This window comes from Siniperca chuatsi, linkage group LG5, assembly GCF_020085105.1.
Source record: "Siniperca chuatsi isolate FFG_IHB_CAS linkage group LG5, ASM2008510v1, whole genome shotgun sequence".
NCBI lineage: Eukaryota > Metazoa > Chordata > Actinopteri > Centrarchiformes > Sinipercidae > Siniperca > Siniperca chuatsi.
In genome coordinates, this window is record NC_058046.1 from 9,067,593 (window position 1) to 9,088,135 (window position 20,543).

Genomic DNA, 20,543 nt, shown 5'->3' on the forward strand with positions numbered 1-20,543 from the left:
TTCCGGTGACCTTACTGCAGAAGAGCGCCCTCTGCCAACCCGGAGGAGAGCCTTCGTCTGTGTTGTTTTCAATGATATAAAGATGGACGACATGACAGCGCCCCAAAAATTAAGACAGAACATCTCGGTCGCCCCCTGGTGGCTGGCTGCAGTATAGGTCATAAACCCCGCCCCCTCAATGTTAAATGTTATTTGATGCTATAAAAAAAGGGGGGGTTACGTCATGATTGACAGCTGAGGCCGGCTCGCGATTGAGTCAGCCGGGTGTATGGGCGGGACCTGGATACCGCGGCTCCTATCCCGATCGCTACTGCGCAGACTCTGGCTCCAAATGACGTCACCAGCGCAAGATGGCAGCGCCCGTGTCCGGGATATTTTGGCTTCATTTTTGTACAGTGGGAGGAAGTGGAGACGCGTCGTCCATCTTTATATACAGTCTGTGGTTGTTTTACAGCGGTTGGCAACATCACCAGCCATAGGTCTGGACTGTGATTTGGGATATGGCACACAGAGTTAACATATACAATTCAGGAAGAAGAAAAAGATTGATCCCATACTCCAGCACCAGATAATAATGGATAGTAGGTCTACTCAGACTGTTGTTAGTACTTTCAAAAAACCTATTTGTAAATAGAGAAACTAATATTGTATAGGATTTAAACAAATACTGTGTATTAGCTGTTAAATTAATAGCAGTAATAAGGACTTTAAAAAAAGGTTTATGTAGGTGTAAGCAACTGTACCTGGTCAGCAAAAATGATTCACACAAACAAAATGGATTACACTGTCCAACACTGACTAGTCTTTTCACTTTGCAAGGCTGCTTTAACATTTGTTCAAAAGGCGAAAGAAGCACAAGATAATCAAGCAGATAAAGATAGACATGAGCTAGATGTGCAGTTGGTTTAAAATCAAACGATCTTTAATGACTGATACATGGTAACCTTGCAACACTCACTTATACATTCTAATATAAAATAAATTAAAACAATGAGCAAACATCACACATCAGCATTTTGCCAACAGCTACTGGATAAAACAGAAAATAATCACAACTGTTAAGAGGTATTTTGCGCACACACATTTGAGAGAAAATGAGAAAAGTGGAATGTTTAGTACCTTCAGTATCTTCTATTACTGGGTTTCAAACTGCATTGGCAAGCAACAAATACTTTATGCTTTATCCTTTTTTGGGTAATAGTGGCATTTATAGCGGCTTGTGTTTTGTTGCGAGCCAGTATATTTTCCCCGCTTTCTTTTTCCATGTTCGTCCCTGCTGTCATAACGTCAATAGGCTGATAGGCTGATACACAAACACCAGCATTCAGAAGAGCACAATCAATAGCTATCAGTATATTTCTACATGTACTGCACCTGTGCTCACATAGTTTACCTGCAACATCTATCTGATAATTAAAACCAAATCATGACTAGAAGATGCCTATGATGATGAACAAATGGAACATACTAGAATGTATATATATATATATATATATATATATATATATATATATATATATATATATATATATATATATATATATATATATATATATATATGTGTGTGTGTGTGAAGTGCCTATACATAGATAAGGGGTGCATAATTCAAAGGGACTTCCACTGTGTCTTTTAAAGTTGTGGATTAAAAAAAATGGTGGCAAGTGCACAGGACCACTCTAGTCATCCCAGTTTTAGAAAGGAACATGTTTGACTGCCTACACAGTGAAGTTAAGTAATGGTTTGATAGCACAGCAGGTGAAAATAAGACGTGAGTAATACAGGGACTGTGTGTGTGTGGGTGTGTGTGTGTGTGTGTGTGTGTGTGTGTGTGTGTGTGTGTGCACTACAAGAAGTAGTGCGTGAAAATGTTGGTTTGTATCCGACCTGGGTCAAATAGTATGTGAAAATAATTATCAGTGTTTTTTTAACCCGTTAAGATGAATCACCACATAGATCAAATCAGTGCGTACTAGTGTTACAGTAAAGCATTTGAGAGTCAATTTAGTACACCATGTCTGTCAATGACATCTTAACTGACTGTTTGAATAGATCTGATGTGGTTAACTCATCTGCTACTCCGTCATACACTAAGAAATGTTTCACAGTAGTATTTCACCGAGGTCTGGTGTGTCTGAACGCCTCAGGTTTCTGCTTTCTCCTTCTGCTTCTTGCTCTTTTTCAGGAACGACGGGGGCTTGAACTTCTTCTTCTTCTTGGACGGGGACTTGGAGGGTGAGCCCTCTGGGGTGCCACCTTGTAGTTTGGCGGGCGGAGCAGCAGGTGTGGAGGAGGTGTCGTTGGTTGAGAGAGCCTTCATCCCTTTCTCCAGTTCCTCTGTCGTCTGCTTCTCCTCCTCACCTCCGTTCTGTATGGCTGGAGAGTCGGTCTTTGCCTCTTCTGCTCCAAGTATTAAAAGAAACAACAACAAAAAAAAAACAGAATATTCAGCAACCAGACAGACAGCCTTGAGTGGGGCGGAGCTGCAAAGCCACATGCTAGACGTGTCACTGCAGATGAACATGCTTGCTTAATGAGAAGTGTGTTGTCATACTGTTTCTCTGTACTTACTAAGTGAGACAAGACCAAAGCACCAGAAGTGTGCCCTATGAATCAGTGAGAAGTAACACAGAAAGGGACAGACAGACAGATACAGAGGGAGAGAGTACAACAGATACAGTAGGTACAGAGACAAATGGATTTCCCTACAAACAGCTGAAATGTGGCAAATGTAAATCAAGCGGTAACGGCTAAGACAAGACTTGTACCAGACATTTTGACTTACACAGGTGTAACTAATAACAGAAACTATGTCTGCATTTACTTTTAGCCATTTCCAGAGCAAAGCCGGCTCACTGGCAGAGCTACATGTACCAGAGCCATTAATAATGTTGAACCTGTATTTTCCTGCTACGTCACGTCAAAATGTCCTTCATGAGAAAGATCGATTACATATGCCAACAAAACCTGACACCTCATGTTACGCCTTAAGGTATCTAACATGTAAACATCCCTGGGACCACCAGAGGTGAATGAGTTAACTTTCAAGTCCACAAAATCCACAGAATGTGCAGTCAACAGTTTTCACAGGGACTATTTCTTCTGTAGAAAATGGTTCTTTTTGCAGTGACGTCTGTGGATTACCCAGAGGTCCTCTTTATCCTGACACAGTATGGCTCAGCACTTTTCAATGTAGTACCTACTGTATAATCATGACGACAATAGCTCTCTCTGTCTATATTTCTGTATTGTGAATATTATATTTATATAAAATGAAAAAGAAAACCATTGTTAATTGTAAATCCCATATTTCACCACCAGCTAACAACAGATGGTGCTTTGATTCTGGTTAGTATTTGCAAAACATATACTGTGTATTTCTTTATTTTGAATATTACATTTATATAGAATAAAAAAAATAATGAAACATACTGCTAATCTACAAGGCATTTCCTTCGACAATCTTCTGTGTAAATATACAGAAAATTGGCATTAGATGGCCTAGTTGTTCCCGAATGTGTGTTTTTAACTAAGCAGGAGGTGTTTCACGGTTGTCAGTGAGCATTTGAAGCAGAAGCACATGAGTCCATGTAAGACTTGAAGCAGGCTGCTGGTCAGATAGGCAGTGTGCAAGGCAAGCAGGGCAGACAGTCAGCGCTCTGCCAAGCCTCACCTGAGAGAGGAGGGTGGCTGGGCGCAGGGCCCTTTGTGGGAGAGGTAGCGGGGGGAGACTCCTTGTCATGTGCCACCTCCTCCCCTACTTACACAAACACACACACACAGACACACACAGTGAGGGTTCAGTTGTGCAGGGAGTTAGATTTATGAGGCAAAGAGAAGTGAAATCAAGTTTGCTTAAGGGTGCTGTGTGAAGCATCTTAACTTGTAATATCTACATTTTTCAAACATTAGTCAAAGACAGTCTCTATCAGCATCTGTACTGCATCTTACATTTTGTAACATGCAGCAAGACTTGAGCAGGAAATCTGGTGCATGAGTTAGAGCACACAATGGAGGAGAGCAAAAGATTTCACAGTTTCTTACAAGGATTGCGGAATAAGTGAAAACCTGGTAGAAATTTTAATTTGAAATTGATAGCCTATATAAGTAATTAGACACAGCACCTTTAAGAAGGTTAGAAGAAAGTGTGCAATGCATTCATTGTGAAAGTGAGGGGTAGCATATTAAGCTGCCTTTACTACACTATATAGCCAAAAGTATGCAGACACAGTAAAAGACAGTAAAATATCAGATTAATCAAAAAACATCAATATAATACAGTTGGTTAAAACATTAAAATGGAGTGTAAATAGATATATCAAGATTATCCAAACATCTGGTGTAAGACCTTCCCAGAAGAGTGGAGGCTGTGACAGCAGCAGATTAATGCACATGGCTTTTGGAATGACATGTTCAATTTTCACATATGGGTGTAATGTTCACCAACAAACTTTTAGCCATATAAAGCACATGAAAATAACTTTGAATCTATATTCTAGCAATATTCTAATACTGCTTTAAGGATACATCTAGTTCTAAACAGACGCCTACTGTATACAATGTTATAGTACTGTAGCTGTATGGTTAAGAAACTAAATAGAGTTAATATAGTCAGTGAGTCAGCAGAGTTGAGCTGAATTAATCATACCATTGGTTCCTCCATCCTGTTTCCTCTGCACCTCCTTGCGGTACTCCTCCAGCTCCTGGTCTGTCAGCTGGTTGAAGGGGTTGGGAGGTTCTGGCTCTGGTGGGACTTGAGGTGGGCTGACTGGAGACTAACAGACAAGCAGAGACACAGAATCACAGCGTTTAACTCTGCACCTCAAGAGGAGGAAAAGATGTTTGGCAAGCAGTGAGACTGCAGTTTACCGGAGGACTGTCAACTGTTATAACGCTGGCGAGGACCTGAGACTGTGGTCCTGCTGTCTTCATGTCCTGGCGATTCTGCTGTCGGATCTGAGGAGGAAAAGAATGTGACGTGACAGTATGCAGAAGGCAAAGACAGGAATTGTGGGAGAAAGAAAAGGCCAAACGCAAGGAAAAGTTACCTTGTTTCGTGTCTCGATCACCTCTTGAGGGTTGGTGAAAAGAGGCACAAACAGGTTTGGGTTCTCTATCTTGATGGATGTGCTGCCAGCTTGTGTCACCTCTTCAGTCTTCAACCACTAAGGGCAAGAAAACCAACGTCAAAACATCTCAAAATCCACTTTAAAAGAAAAACAAGCAGAAATGTATGACTCTATATGTAGAGGATCCTGTCTGTGTTATTTAGTCAGACATGGGCTTCCTTTAAAAACTATTTGTTTTTCCTTATAAAGTTTTTTTTTTTAGCAAGCAGCTTTGATAATATGGATGTTTGTCCACCAGAGGGCAGACTCTGCACTGCAGTAGTCATCACAGAGCAGTGGGCTTTCCCCTGCAATGCAGAGAAGAGGGTGGGAGGGACTGAGGAGGAGAGAAAACAGAAAGGGAGAGCAAAGCTCCTCCCACTGATGTAAGACTACCAGCCTCATATTGTTTTTGTCTCTAAAGGACTCATCACTGCAGCTCTGCTTCATCGTTTCTCTAAGGTACATAGAAATAAAAACAAACGCTCCACAGTGTACATCAACCTCCACATGAATCAGATGGGAAAACTGTTGACTTTGGATACAGAAGTACTCTTGGTTGAATGCACATCAAATATAACTAACTTCTTTTCAAATCATCAGAAAGATGGTGAGTTAATTACTCTGTTTCTGTGTCCGTCTCCTCCTTGCATCAGTTATCATCTTAAAACATAGCTCCAAACACTGACAAGCTTCAAGCCTTTTCTTCCTTCCCTCCTCACAGCTCACTTTAATCTCACCCCTGGTTCTGATCCCTCTGCTCTTCGGCCTCTATATGTATCTATGTATATATCTCTATCTCTCTCTCTCTCTCTCTCTCTCTCTCTCTCTATATATATATATATAACTGATATGACATATTTTCAGTTGTTTCACACTTTTTGTTATGTATATAATTCCACATGTGTAATTCATAGTTTTGATGCCTTCAGTGTGAATCTACAATTTTCATGGTCATGAAAATAAAGAAAACTCTTTGAATGAGAAGGTGTGTCCAAACTTTTGGTCTGTACTGTATATATATATATATATATATATATATATATATATTTTTTTTTTATATATATCCCTACATTACTGCAGACAGTCCACCCTCCCTCCTTCTTTGAGTGGGAAACATTACACAACTTTAAGGTCACGATGGCCACAATGTAGCATAGTCTGAACAACGCTGTGGATGTTGCAATGAACATGTTTTTGGACTACAGTTGGGACCATCACAATGTCTGGTGTGCAACTTTATTTTAGACAATTCTTGATTCAATAAATCAAAAGTAATGATTCTCAGAGCCTTACAGTGCTGCGCTGGTGTCCTGGGCTGGCTTGATCCTGGCTGACTTTTTGGTAGGTGTTGGGGGTGTTGAGCCATCGGGTCCTCTCCTGCTGCTGGCGCTGGGCAAAGGGGTGCTGCCTCAGAGCCGGGTGGACTCCGTCGTCATCAAACTGGTGGAAAGCTGTGGCGGTTGCGGGCACCTCCACCTCTCTCCGTGTCCGCGATCGCTCCAGCAGCACAGGGAAGCGGTAGGCGTAGCCTGTACGGTAGCCCTGAAAAACAACAGAAGAAAGAAGCTTTAGAGTGTATACATGCTGCACACAACATCAACTCACCCTTTGGTGAACAGAATGGTGCAGAAAGCAGGCACTTATCCACTGGTCTGCTATAGCACACTTTTGCTGCACCATGTCATGTCAATGTCATGTCTATGGCCTCTTAAGCAAGCTGCGTCATTGCACTTAAAGGAATTATATCTTGTTTGTTTAATCCAAACAAAAACCTTTCTAGGAGTCTTGTTGTCTCTGAGGTTGCCAGGCAACCAGCAAAGAAAGTGTCGTTTTGCTTGCTGTGGCCTTATATTTCATGGACAAATATGAGAGTGGTATCAACTTTATCGTTTAACTCAAACCTTTAACTGATGTCTGTGACTGCGTAGGTGACCAGAGAGTAAGCAACATTTTCAAAAGTTTCACTATGTTTAGCTTTCAGTACTTTAGTAGAACCTGTGTAATGCAGAAGTTTCTGTGGTTTGCAGTTGTATTCCACAGAACAGCTGTATCTGCTGTTAAGTTACTGCTGATGCAAACTGAATATTTCATCCTGCTGCGTTACATTAAAAGCTTTCCATCGGAAACCACAGGAAGGCTTTTATGCTTTTATTGTGAAGCAGCAACAGCAAAATGGAGCAGTATTGGTCACAGCGCCCATGATGCGTTCACATGATACAGGATGTATGGTAGAGATGAGAAAGATTCTCATGTTTACGACTAGCAAGCAATCACATCATCAGAAAACTCAAGACGGGTGTAGGATTGCAAAGTTGGTCGTGTGAGGGTTAATAATACTGTGCACTGATGATAGAGCGCTATATCCATTAAATTTGGGTTGAATTACCTTGAAGGACTTTAGCTAATGTGAGGCATTAATATTTGTTTGTCTTTTCAGGTACTTTCATGTCATTAAGCACCAAGACGGACATATCTTAGCTTTCAGAATAAGTTTCCCAGTCATATTTATGACTTGGATGTTGACATTAATGTTATTTACAATTCGGACAATAGTAAATACGGTAATTTTGAACTAATGTTCAATAAAAGCTGGTCAATACAGCAATATGTGGACATTTTTGGTGCTTTTTGTTAGGGGATCAGTTTTTAACGTTGCATGGGAGGAGTGGTAGAAGGAGCAGCAGCCACAGTGAGCTGGTTAGATGAAGAGCTGCAGCTGACAGACCTCCTGCAGTTTGTGTGAATCAGCAAACCTCCCACACACATCAAGGAAAGTCAAACCTTTTAGCGTGCCACCCTTATAATTCAAGCAAACCTTAAAAAGGGGAAATCTAGCAAAGTGCCATGTTAGGAAAGTTGCAAGAGACACATTTAAAAAAGATAGTTCAAAATCAGTGCAGCTGAGACTGAGATATCCTGACTTACAGTATATTCCTGAGTTTGGGTCAAGCTCCAAAAACACTGGATGCTACACTAGCATCTTTCATCAGACATGCCAGGTAAATGCCTTTCACACTCCACGCCCTTGATGCCCCTGTTCAGGGTTATTTTCAAAGACTTTAGAAAGCTCCCCCATGAGCCAAAGAAGACATTATACAGCTGTGTTCATAGACTGTACTGTACTCTTCATGACGAGAAAACTGATCTTCACCTGTAAAATTGGTGTAGTGGAGATTGATTAATCCTTAATCATCACTGTACATGTTTCTCTTTAGTATAACTGTTGCTTACCAAGTTATCCAGAGTTCTCATGAGGGCTTCAAACTCATGCTCCCCGATGCGGCTCTTGTGCAGGGGTCCAAAGGTGGAGCCAGCCCAGCCCACGGTGCCGGCTACGTTGGGTTTATGGATGGTCCGGTCCAGCAGAATCAGGTTCTGTTCACCACCGGCACAGCACAAAGCTGACACCTTGCAAAAAAAAAAAAAAAAAGATTTAGAACAAGCTGATGCTTCTCTTAGGCCATTTTTTATTCAGGAAAAGGTTAGAGCTCATTTTCTCTTTTCCAGCAACATTCTACTTCACACACACATTTAAATTCAAGCCAGCATAGTGCCTTGTTCAAAATGTGTGTGTGTGTGTGTGTGTGTGTGTGTGTGTGTGTGTGTGTGTGTGTGTACTACCTGGATCTGGCAGGCAGCCTGGATGTGGTAGATGGTGTAGAAGGCCTCCTCCACAGACTCCCCCAGAGCCACAATGCCATGATTCCTCAGCACCAGAACCTACGCATCATGAAATCAACATTTACACGGGATTAAAAACCACCATCATTATTTTCATTTTATAACAGCTGCAGGTTAATCCAGTGAATTAATCCAGTGAAAAACCACATCACCTAATGTCTTTTCTTCCTTCATTCATAAAGCTGCTTCAACAATGATATGCAAGTTTTAGATGAAATGTCTTCTCTCTTGTGGTCTGCTCACCTTACAGGTTGGCCCCAGGTTCTTCTGGAGCTCCACTCTGTCCTCCTCCTCCTCCATGACTCCATTGTAGTCGTAATAAGCCACATCACCAACCAGCAGAGCCTCGTGGGACAGAGGCAGGAGGCCGCACTTCATAGCTGAAACCTGAAGACAGTTGGCTGTCAGTCGTGGCAGCAAAGGTCAAGAAACAGGCTCATATTCACAATGTGCTTTACAAGCAAATCCATGCTGGACAATGATATCATGTTATCAGACTCCAACAGAACAAGGTGACACTGCAATTGCTACAACTATGAAATAATATCCAACTTAGTTAATCACCAATGATCTAAAATGTGTAGTAAAATGTGTTATTACTAAATCCCTCATTCTTCCATTTTCACCAGCAGAGGTGTAAATGGTGTCTCCTAATGCCACCCTCTCCCTTGGCATGGGCCCAGGCTGACTCACCGCAGCCGTGGCCGGTGTGTGGAGGTGAAGCAGACAGCGGACATCTGGCCGGGCAGAGTAGATGGCCGAGTGCAGGCTGAACTTCTCTGTGTCCACGCCCAGGTTGGTGCTGCCCTTCTCCACCACCTCGCCCAGGATATTCACCTTTACCTAGAAACCACACAGCGCCGTCTGCATGTGTTTCTCAGAAAAGTCAGATTTGGCAGTATTGCTTCCAAATGAGATAGCCACAGTTTGATAAAACTGGATCCTCTAGATATATGATGTTTGGAAACAAAGTCATCATCACTTCTATAACATGCTCACATGCAGAAGTGATATTCTTCTGGAACAAATTAAACATAAATAGCATTTCTCATAAAAAAGCAGTTTTAAGACTCATGCATAAAACCAGGTTTTGGGTGACTGAATGCTTCGTATTTTTTCTTCGACTTCATGCAACCTGCTTATTGTTGACAAGCACTTGTTTCTGTCTACTCTGTTATTGTCAGGGAGGAAATGTCTCTTAAAGAGCATGTAGACCATGGAACACTGAAACCGTTAAAACCCAAGAAAATACTTTAACTAATAATTACAGCTGAAACGATTAGTCAAACAATTGTTTAGTCAATCAGCAGAAAACTAATTCATTAGTTTAAGTCAATTATCAAGGAACATGTCAAATGTTCTCTGGCTTTTTAAAAGTGACGATTTGCTGCTTTTATTTTTAGTATAGCTTTATTCACGAGATATGTTTGAGATTTGGTTTGTTTGTCAGACAAAACAATCAATTTGAAGACGGAATTGTGAAGACTGAGAAATTGAGACAGGCATTTCTTCCACTACTTTCTGACATTTTAAAGACTAAATGATTAATCATTTAATTGAAAAAAAATCAATAGATTAAATTGATTACCAATTATAATGCAAGAATACATAATACTGCAATGCAGAAAACCAATTAAACAATCCCACAGACATCAGATCATTGTATTATTGATCAATTATAAAAATGTAATCAAAAATAGCATTATATCAAAAACATTAGAGGACTAAATGCACTTTTCTATAAACAGCCAATCAGCCTACAGTATGTGTAACCTTTACTGTGATCAGTCTTACTCACCAGACTGGATCCAGTCACCTCACTGAAGGCCAGGCCGTCTGGAAGCACCAAGAAGTGTTCCTGTTCTTTACTAACACGCAGCTGTCAGGGAGGAAGAGTAAAGCTGAACAATATGTTGTTGTGTGGGAACCTGTCCCTTAAATTCCACCGTATTTAAATTTGCACTTAAATATATGGAAACAGAGCACAGAAACATAGATGGCTATCATCTAATCAGAGGTGACAGATATCTTCCTGCCCCTGTTAAAACAGCACTTTCCTTCAGTATCCACTGCTCTAAAGTTCACTCTTGCCTCCCTCCATTACTTTGACTTGATTAGGCTGATTTTGGTAATAAACAAATGAACAGCTTTTTCTCTTTTCCATATTTGGAAATGACCCTTACAGTTCCTTAAAACTAAATAAACAACTTACAAGAAGTCCAATCTATCTTTTCTTGTATCTGTTGCATCAAACCAGCCTGATCAACTCACTTCATTCCAGACATGAGCTAGACTTCCACAGAAAACTGCTGACCAAAGCTGATCTTATGGTTGACTCGATTTCCGTACCTACCACTGGCGTGATGACAAGTCTGTTCAGTAAGTATGTGTTCTGCCTCACAACAAAAGGAAAAGATTAAGTCAGGCATATAATGTGAAAAGATAGTGGAACTAACAGTGAGACGGGTGTGGCTGATCTGGGCCCAGCCGAAGAGGTCGAACAGGCGGTGGACGCTGGCCAGCTTGCAGCGCATCAACCTCTCGCCCTTCACCATGCTGCCAGGCTCCCAGCCATGCAGGTCATTGATGGGTGACACCATCATCATGTCTGTGGAAGGAAGAGAGAAAACCAGACAGAGACAGAGAGTGTGCAGTGAAGATGATGGTCTGCAGACAAAAGTGATTCTTCTAAAGGAAACATAAGGAACACTGATGGATAATGTCTCGTCTATGTCATGTTCTTCTTCAAATTTGCAAATTTGGAATGAAGTTTTATGTGGATGAAAAAAGTAGGCTGCAAATGACATGTATTTACAATAAATATAAAACCATTTTGTTAACTTAAATTGTTTGAACTTAGTCATTCGACCTGCCTGCCTGATCTTTCTCTGCTAGCAATCCCATGATGCTCATTGTGAGGAGCTCAGTGCATTCAGTGTGTTTCTACCCTTCGGTATGCCAGTGAACAAGTATGCACAATACCAGGTCCAGCTACGGAAATGGAATGCAGCCACTAATTAGTGTTATTAGTTACACCTGTGCCAGGCATGCATCACACATCATCGGGGAAGTGGCTGTGAGGATGGCAGTAGGGTGGAAACTGGTTACGTCTTATCTTATTTTATATGATCAACATCCGGTTTAATAATGAAAAGAACATCCGGATAAACGTTAAATTGATCGCCTAATAATGGACTCAAGGTTAACAATGGAAGACCCAGGATAACAAGAGAACACCTGGTTTAAAAATGAAGTTTAATCGAGCTAATGCTAACTGCTAGTGGTAGCTCAGGTAGTTCAATGAAACACCCAGAATAACTATAGGACCTCAGGACTGACAATAACGTAAAGTCACCTGCGCAAACCTGCCCATTTCATCGTTTAAGTTTTTGGATGCTCTGGTACTTTATTTCTCAAAACGGACTAGTGACGTCCTGTTTCTATTTAGCGAGTCTGTCCATGGGAAACGGTGTTTGTGTATGTGAGGCTAACAAGGTTACAATGGAAGCTGAATAATCAAGCTAACAATGAAGCAGATAGATACATCTGCACTATAGTGGATTAACCAGGGCCATGCAAACCGTGGAACACCCACGTAAACAACGACGTGACCATTTTACAGGTGAGTTCAGACTCCACAAAAAGTGAATTTTGCATTGGGGAGAAAAAACATCCACATGAATTTTAAATGTTTAAACTTTTAAAAAATGTTTATTTTTAATTTAAAAAATCTTATTCCAATGCTTTATGGCTCCACTTAATGAATGAACTCACAGCTAACAGCTAATATCTGTACAGTTGATGTATTGGATGTTTGGGGTGAATTAACTGAAAAACAATCCAGCAGGCAAATAATGTGAGGTGAAAATTCACTTTGTATTAAGTCTGAACATAACAGTGTAACAACAGAAAGAGCCAACAATAGAAAGTTGTTGCTAAAAATGCATTGCTTAGGCAATAATGAAACAATGGGACAAATAATAGAATACCAGGCCTAAAAATGCCATTCTTTATGGTAGTATGATAGAGGTTTATTTAAAAGTCTTGTGCACATACTAGAAGGGGAGACAGGCAGGGCGGCCGGAGAGCCATGTGAGGCCATGAAATCAGCCAGCTGTCTCAGTGCCCATAGGTTGGATGAGCTGCCACCCTTCTTCATCTGTTCCTGGATCAGCACATCCAGCTCCTCCCTGAATGACTACAGACACACAAACACAGATTAAAATATTATCGCACATACATGTAAAACCAGACCACACATTACAAATAATTTCAGTTTCATAATAATACTGAATTAACTCTATGTGTAAGACTGGAACATTTCTGTCTTTGGCGAACCCTGGGTTGTCTAATGTTTTCACAAAGAAAAATACGCTATAATCACATAAAATTCATGAGGGCTTTGAACACATGCACTGATTAACAAACACTCCTACACTACAGGGGTGAGGGTGAGTAAACATATGTAATGAGTCAGCCTCTCTCCATCAGTCCTTTTACTTCATGGTCACCCTCTCCACTTCACACACAACTTCATCAGCGTCATGCACACAGAATGGGGTCCAGCACTGACTGCAGCCCAAGCTGTCAAGTGGCATTTGAGAACAGATTTATTCTAATGTGAGGAGACAACCACATCTAGAGGAGAAGAGACAGAGAAAGAAAGAGGAAAAAGAAAAAGACTTGAGACAATAAATCATACACACATAGACAAACGGCCATCTCACCGGACTCTGAAGGAGGCTGGAGATGCGCTTCTTATGCTGGGGTCCAGATCCAGGTGTGGAATGCTGAGGAGACTGGAGGCCTTCAGGGACCCCATCACTGGGGCTGCGCTGCACCGGGGTGCCTTTGGGGGTGGGGGACTTGCTCATCTTCTACTGTTTTGCAGTGGGTGTACAACCGTGGGTGGGTGGGGAGAACTGTAAAGAAAGAGTGTCAATATTATAAATGATGCTTAAAAAACACTTTTTAGAGAACTGCCATAACAATCAAATGAGAGTAAACATTTTGATAGGATAACCTAAGGCTGTGCTAATTTCATTCACACATTATAGACTGCAAATGGCAGCAGGAGGTAACCATTTTAATGAAATTGTTTGACATTTAGAAAATACGCTTTTTTGCTTTCATTTCCGAGAGTTAGAGGAGAAGATCCATACCACTCTCATGTCAGTCCGTTAATTATGAAGCTACAGCTAGCAGCCGGTTAGCTTAGCTTAGCACAGAGACTGGAGGCAGGGGGAAACAGCTATGAGTAAAGAGTAAAAATGACAAGTTGTGGTTTTATGGGGGGTTATGTACCAGGCTATTTCTTGGCCAGGACCAGTAACTTCCCTGAGTTGGACCCGCCCTGGTTGCCAAGCTAGCTGTTTCTCCCTGTTTCCTGTCTTTGCGCTAAGCTAAGCTAACCAGCTGCTGGCTGTATCTTCATATTTATCATACAGTTATAACAGGGATATCAATCTTCTCATCTGCGTCTCAGCAAGAAAGTGAACAAGCGTTTCCCAAAATGTCCTTTTTATTCCTTTAACTTCAATTAAAAACAAAATAAAGTAACACATTAGTTATTGTTAAAAAAATATATGCATAAAAATATTCATTATGATTTTTTTCCCAAATTGATGCTGACTCTTGAAAATGTTGATATGCTTAAAACAAGTGCTTTTTCTTTTGAAATTTGAGATACCTTAATGGACAAAGTGCTCTCATTCATCCATTCAGACTCGCACACTGATGGGTACACAGCTGCCATGCCAAGCAGCTTCAGAGGGTTTCAGTATCCAAGGACACTTCGACATGTAAGGAGCCAGGGATCGCACCACCAACCCTGTGATTAGTAGACAACCCACTCTACCTCCTGAGCCACAACCGCTGGTTCTGGCTGCAGGCTGCAGACCAGTACAGACCACGAAGCATCTAGACTTTCCAGCCCTGACTTTGACTATTCTGACTTCCACTCCTGTAAACATCTCCCTAATTTGCTTTATAGCACTGAGTGAAAACATCAACTGCACTTTACCAAATGACATCATTTAAGCAACAATGGCAGGTACAGGTGACCAGAAGCCAGCATTTAGCCAGAGTTTCGATTATTCAAATTCCAAGTCATCCATATACAGTGCAATTTGGTGTTTAAATCGTTTGACAAGATACCGATGAGATACAGTCAATTCACAAAATGGAAAGAAATACAGTAAATTCCGCTTGAGACCCACCCACACACACACACACACACACACACACACACACACACACACACTAACTGGAGTAATGGAGCAATTCATGGCAACTGGACTGGCCTTTCCTTATGGCAGGAGCTTCAGACAGGATGAGTCTAAGGTGCCTGAGGATGGCCAACAAACTTACTGATGATGCTAACACAGCACACAACAAGCTGACAACACAGTAAGTGTTGAGCTCTCTCTTGCTAGAGTGGACTGGGACACAGGTTTTTTATTTGTTTTTAAAGGACACAGTTTGTATTTTGAAAATAGGTATAAATTCATCACTTCCTGTCCATACCCAACATGAAATTAATCGAGCGGGCAAATGAGGTCAATGTACAGTACAATGGGGATGGGACAGATATGATTTTAAAATTAAAGAAAGAAAACATTTTTTGAACAAAAAGCAAGTCAAAACAATTCTAATTATACTAGCCATATGCTCCTAAAGCAGCAGCCATAATCCTGGATGAAACAGTCATTGCCATCATGGCTTATCCTGTAAGTAGCCTAAATGTGTAAATGGGAGAAGTGCAGAGAGCAGAATATTTTCTAATCTTCCTGAGCGTATGCCTTCAAGAGTCCAAAGAAGCTCTGCCTAAGGATCTGCCCAGAGGGTGTTAAAAACTATGGAGAGATCCAGCAAAGATGATCAAATATTAAACTAGAAGGGCACTCGGACAGCGCAGACCTCTGCCAAGACGAATAGTCCAGTCTTATATGATATGCAGATCTGCAAGCACAACCACTATATATGTCTGGATCTATTTCCTAAACTAATAGAATTACAGTATGTCAAAATATGATTGTGCCTAGCTGAAGCCTCATCATCTCAGCTGTGCATTTATTACGTACTTCTCGCAAGTCGGAAAACACGGAATTCTGGATTCATCTGGAAAAATCACATCCCTGATTGCTTATTTCTTCCATGCCAGCTGCATTTGTTTCTACAGCGATGCTTGAGGTAGCTGTTGTGTTTTGTTGTAGGCTATGTTTAATCGTGGCACACCATTCATTATTATTGCATAATTATTGTCAGTTCCATCAATATGCTCATTTGTTTACAATTCAACCCCGAGCAAATCCTTTTGTATCTTGCATTAATATCAAAGCTGAGTTTCCTTTGACAAGATCAAAAATAAACAATATATTGGACTGCACATTAAGCCTTTATTTCATTGTATTTTCAAATTGCAGCATTAAGATAAAAAACCTACCCTCACATTAACGGTGCTGTATTCCTCAGGGCAATGACCAGTGGAAGTGCAGAGCTATAGAAAAAGCAGCTTTTGCAGTAAGAGCTCACATGCATCAGAACCACTAACAGGAAGTAAGCTACTGGTATGGCTCGGTAATTGGAGAAAGAGTAAAGAGTTACTGTAAGGATCTTCAGAAAAGAGCTGGCCACTCCCCGAATGAAACATACTCAACTCACACACACACACACATACACACACACAGTTGCTGCAGGGAGCAGATAAGGTCCCAAACACACCACACCCTCTCTCCTGTGCTACATCTCACTAACTGACTCAATTACTTACTTACTTGATTAGTTGCATCAATGTAACGTAACTATTTGTGTATCCCTGATCACGTGCATTGTCAGTCCCATCCCTCATGTCTCTAACATCCAGGGCAAAGATTTTAAGATTTTTTTTTTTAAGATGCTCATTCCAATGGCATAAAAGAAAGTTACATCAGATCCATGTGCATTACGAAATCTCATTGCATTGCACACATGAATCTCTAACAGATGACTAAACCTTTAATGGAGTTTCTGGATAAACTGTGCACTTTATCCCGACAAAGTCAGGCTTCCTGCGCTCAACAGCACTGAAACATTACATCAGCGATCAAAACATCAGCCATTCACTAAAGCATTAACTAAACTCCCTAAACATACACTGGTATACAGGCATTATGTTATTTCCCAGCCAAACTGCTCCCAGATCAGAACAACTGCTCTGTTCAATTTACGATTGAATCTACAGTACTTACTTTTCAAATAGATGGTTTTTCCTTTTAATTTGATGGTCAGTTTTTGGTCAGCAATCACAAAATCAGATATATATCTGAGTTATAACATTCAAATGTATGCAGATGGATGTTTTTAACAAGTTGCTTATTTTAAATTTAGAAGCAACAGTCTGTGCAGAAAAAAAGCCTAAATTTGAGGCAGCAGTTCTCTCTGTCTCTCTCACAATAGAGGTTGGTTCACAGTGTATGTGACTCTCTCTCTGGGGGTAGACGAGGCCCAGCTGCTGACAGGCAGCAGACAGAAAGCCTCTCTCTCCAGGGAGGGTCCTAATGAGTAAGAGGAGACATAGAGATCTGGCTGCTGGCCCACCATCGCTGCCTCCTCCTCCTCTTATCCTTAGTCGCACTGTGATGGCTGACCATGCTGCATCATCACCTCACTTTTGTTTCATAAAATCTCAGGAAGTAGGGGAGCTGATTTCCTGCCACTCTCTCCTCTTCCAGAGCTGAGTTCTCACCAAACTGCAAAATATGAATTTCAGTATTGCTTAAATAGTTTCATTCCTATACAAATATTATTTGCTGCAGTATCCTTCACCAGAACACACAGATCAACAAATGAATGCTGCTGCAAGATACTCTTGAGATCTTTGGTCTTATGCCTACCTTAAAAAGAGGTGAACTAAACCATCTATTTTCTTTGGTGTACATTGTCTTCACATAGACATGCTGGTATTGACTGCTGTAGATTGCAGTGGTTGCATGGAGGTCTGTGTCTGAGCACTGACATCCAGCAGCAGAGAGCCAGATAAGGGTATAATTACTTAAGTAGCTCCGGATTGATTTTCTTTGGCTTCGCTTTCATTAGGTTTATGTCATAATGGCTGGTCAGTGGATCCCAACCAGTTATGTACCTTTACATACATATTTTCAAAAATAAGATACAGCTAAATACTTGTAATCTTGTTAAAAACAATTTGGAAATGTTTAACAAACTTTGAAATGTTCAAACTCATTCTTTGATTTCATTAGCTGAAATAAGCAAGTTTTTACTTTCCGCAGTCACTGCAACTCATATTTGCCTGTTAATTTTATGGTAAACAACTCTTTATAATCCAGTGTAAGACTTGTTTAGATGTCTATATATATTATATCATATTAGCTTGTTTGAGAACGAATGAGAACGTCCTTACTACTTAGCTATATTTATGAATTGCATACACCTGCAGTGTAATAGAAACTCAACTGCATTTCGTTAAACAGAATTTATTTTCACACATGACTTTCAATCTAATATTCCCGCCAAACACAACACATAACTAAAGCAAGCATGCACTAAACTAAATTATTATGGCTTGTTTATATAACTTACAAGGACAACTTTACTGTATTCAACCCCCAAATAAATGGACTCATTAACTCTAAACATCTAGCAGACTGAGTACTTTACCGAAATTCAGCATACACAAGATGAAAACGTATTAATGCATGAATGATGTAGAGGTATAATACATTTTGTTGACTCTGCGCAGGAGGACATTCCAGTCTCTACAGCCTCTAATGGGGAATTTGGCTTCCACCTTGGCAAACCGCACTAAATGTAAATAAATATCAAAATACACAAAACACTTAAGAAAGGAGCAAATGGAACCGCAGCTGACGGTACAGGTAAGTGACGGAGTCCATTACAGTCAAGGGAGTTTTAAAGTGGTTTGTTTTTCATTAACTACATATTATTGGATTATTATTCCTTATGTGACAGCAACTGCACAATGATAATGAAGAACTATATAGCTCATTCAATCTTAATTAACAGACTTTACAGTGTCTTTGGGTCAGAGTGTTTCATGTCCCCTAATCATTACCATTTGTTTACTTGCCCCTCAAAATCTCATGATTTTTAATTACTACAAACTTGATATTAAGGTGTTTTCGACTAAAGAAAGAAGCAAAATGCTATGATTTTTTTGTCTTGTACAAGCCTTATTGGAATGTGTAATCACAGTTTCTATAACTAGATCATTTTAGTAGGATAATAAAAGGCTTGATTTATGTAAGACATTATTCAGTAATTCAACACCTGAGATATTATATAGAAAAGGACAGAGGGTTAATAATAGAAACTAATTTCCACTAACACTGAGTTTAACATCAACTTCTACACTGCTGTGGCTGAGATGTTTCCATCCGAAGGTCAATGGCTGCCATTGTGCTGTGGGAGATAAAAATCTGCATACCCCACTCCCAAAGATCCGGGGCCACATGAGGGAGGACGCGGAGGACAGGCTTCCTGATCAGTCATGTGAGTGCAGGGCACCATATTGTGTATCTACAGCGCCATATTTCAACATTTTTTTTTTTTTTTAAGCATCCTCCGCTCCTCCACCCGCTAACGGCCCGCGCTCTGCATGGCTGCCTAGCAACACTCGCACGCGCTGCAGCCTCAGCACCAGCAGAGCGGAGGATCCGCTAATGGCCACCCCCAAAATGCAGAGGCCAGCAGCGATGGCACAACACTGCACGACACTCCCCTGTAAAGAATTCAAAACAATCACATTTCCAATCACCGGAATAGCTGTATGTCCCGCATATTAATCCCGACACCGTTGGACCACTGACTGGTTGAGCTACTGCAAAAGCAACAAAAAGCCATGTCTGGCACGCGAGCTTAGACGCTGCATGGCTAAAGCACCGGTAAGGCGCAGCCATCACAGACTTGCAGTCTCATTCTGTGAATACACGACACAAATGCACATATGGGACCGTGCACTATCCTTTATCTGCAGAGCACAATGAAGAAATGAAAGCATGGGCAATACGGTGGGGGGGCTTTGCACCGAACAACTATGCAATTTCATCGTTTTATACAAGCATACAGTCCACCCGTAGAGAGGGAGCGGGATGCACCGCAAGACCGGGAACAACATGGTAAACATCAGGACGGTACCGTGTCAGACTGACACATCATCGGTGAAATGCGCATACACTGCTCATGCACGCGTCAGCGAGGACCCTGTGCTACGCCCAGGCTTTTAAACATGATCGCCTTGTTCGACACAACTGAACAAATATCAGCAGGCAGTACCACTCACCTCAGCGCATCCTCAGGACCGTGTCTTCCGTGTGGGTGCGGCACACCCACGGCCCAAAGCCGTCCTCAGAATAGGAGGATGTGGTTAATTACAATAAATCTGTCAGTAGTGGCTTGCGACGCCAGCGTTCCTTTGTCAGACTATTTCAGGGCCTCAGCTGATACCAAGTCAATGGACCCTGATGTTTTTCATCGCTCAGTGCGCCTGGACCAGCCCACTGCCACGCCTGTCCACAGTCTGACACCCAAGGGCTCCCACTCATGCAACTACAGTGCGAATCACTCTTAGCAATGCACTTGGTTTTTGTGTTTGTACAGCCTACGTACAGCCTTGGTGGATTTCTAATGCGGTCTCCTAAAACGTTTTTACTTGGCTGGGCACAGTTCAAGTCGGGCAAAATGTATCACATCAAACGGGCGCCACCTTCTGTTCTAATGGAGAAGAGCCCGCACGCA

The 20,543-nt window shown here is 41.2% G+C and overlaps 1 protein-coding gene across 7 annotated transcripts; it reads right to left on the bottom strand.

Annotated features, from left to right (window-relative positions):
- Positions 1 to 1,799: 1,799 nt before the first annotated feature.
- Positions 1,800 to 20,462, bottom strand: add2 (adducin 2 (beta)). 7 transcript variants are annotated; one of them, XM_044196612.1, is made up of 16 exons: positions 16,234 to 16,391; positions 13,517 to 13,711; positions 12,846 to 12,987; positions 11,246 to 11,397; positions 10,588 to 10,668; positions 9,483 to 9,632; positions 9,033 to 9,176; positions 8,730 to 8,828; positions 8,340 to 8,516; positions 6,402 to 6,650; positions 5,046 to 5,162; positions 4,867 to 4,953; positions 4,646 to 4,772; positions 3,671 to 3,754; positions 2,569 to 2,603; positions 2,177 to 2,397 (listed from the first exon to the last, which is right to left on the bottom strand). In XM_044196612.1, exons 2-16 carry the CDS (start codon positions 13,661 to 13,663, stop codon positions 2,314 to 2,316), a joined length of 1,875 nt encoding a protein of 624 aa, XP_044052547.1. In that variant the 5' UTR covers positions 13,664 to 13,711; positions 16,234 to 16,391; the 3' UTR covers positions 2,177 to 2,313. The 7 variants fall into 7 exon arrangements, with proteins under 7 accessions (XP_044052543.1, XP_044052544.1, XP_044052542.1 ...); XM_044196608.1 differs by lacking the exons at positions 2,569 to 2,603; positions 16,234 to 16,391 and adding an exon at positions 20,089 to 20,462 and having other exon boundaries at positions 1,800 to 2,397; XM_044196609.1 differs by lacking the exon at positions 2,569 to 2,603 and having other exon boundaries at positions 1,800 to 2,397; positions 16,240 to 16,391.
- Positions 20,463 to 20,543: the final 81 nt, after the last annotated feature.

Bases quoted from the DNA above. Each gene is read 5' to 3' on its own strand.
- add2 (XM_044196608.1), bottom strand. From the start codon at position 13,663: ATGAGCAAGTCCCCCACCCCCAAAGGCACCCCGGTGCAGCGCAGCCCC. The intron at 12,988-13,516 runs GTGAGATGGCCG...GTGTGTCTGTAG, and splicing joins CCAGCCTCCTTCAGAGTCCG to TCATTCAGGGAGGAGCTGGA. The intron at 4,773-4,866 runs GTAAACTGCAGT...CTTGTCTGTTAG, and splicing joins TAACAGTTGACAGTCCTCCG to TCTCCAGTCAGCCCACCTCA.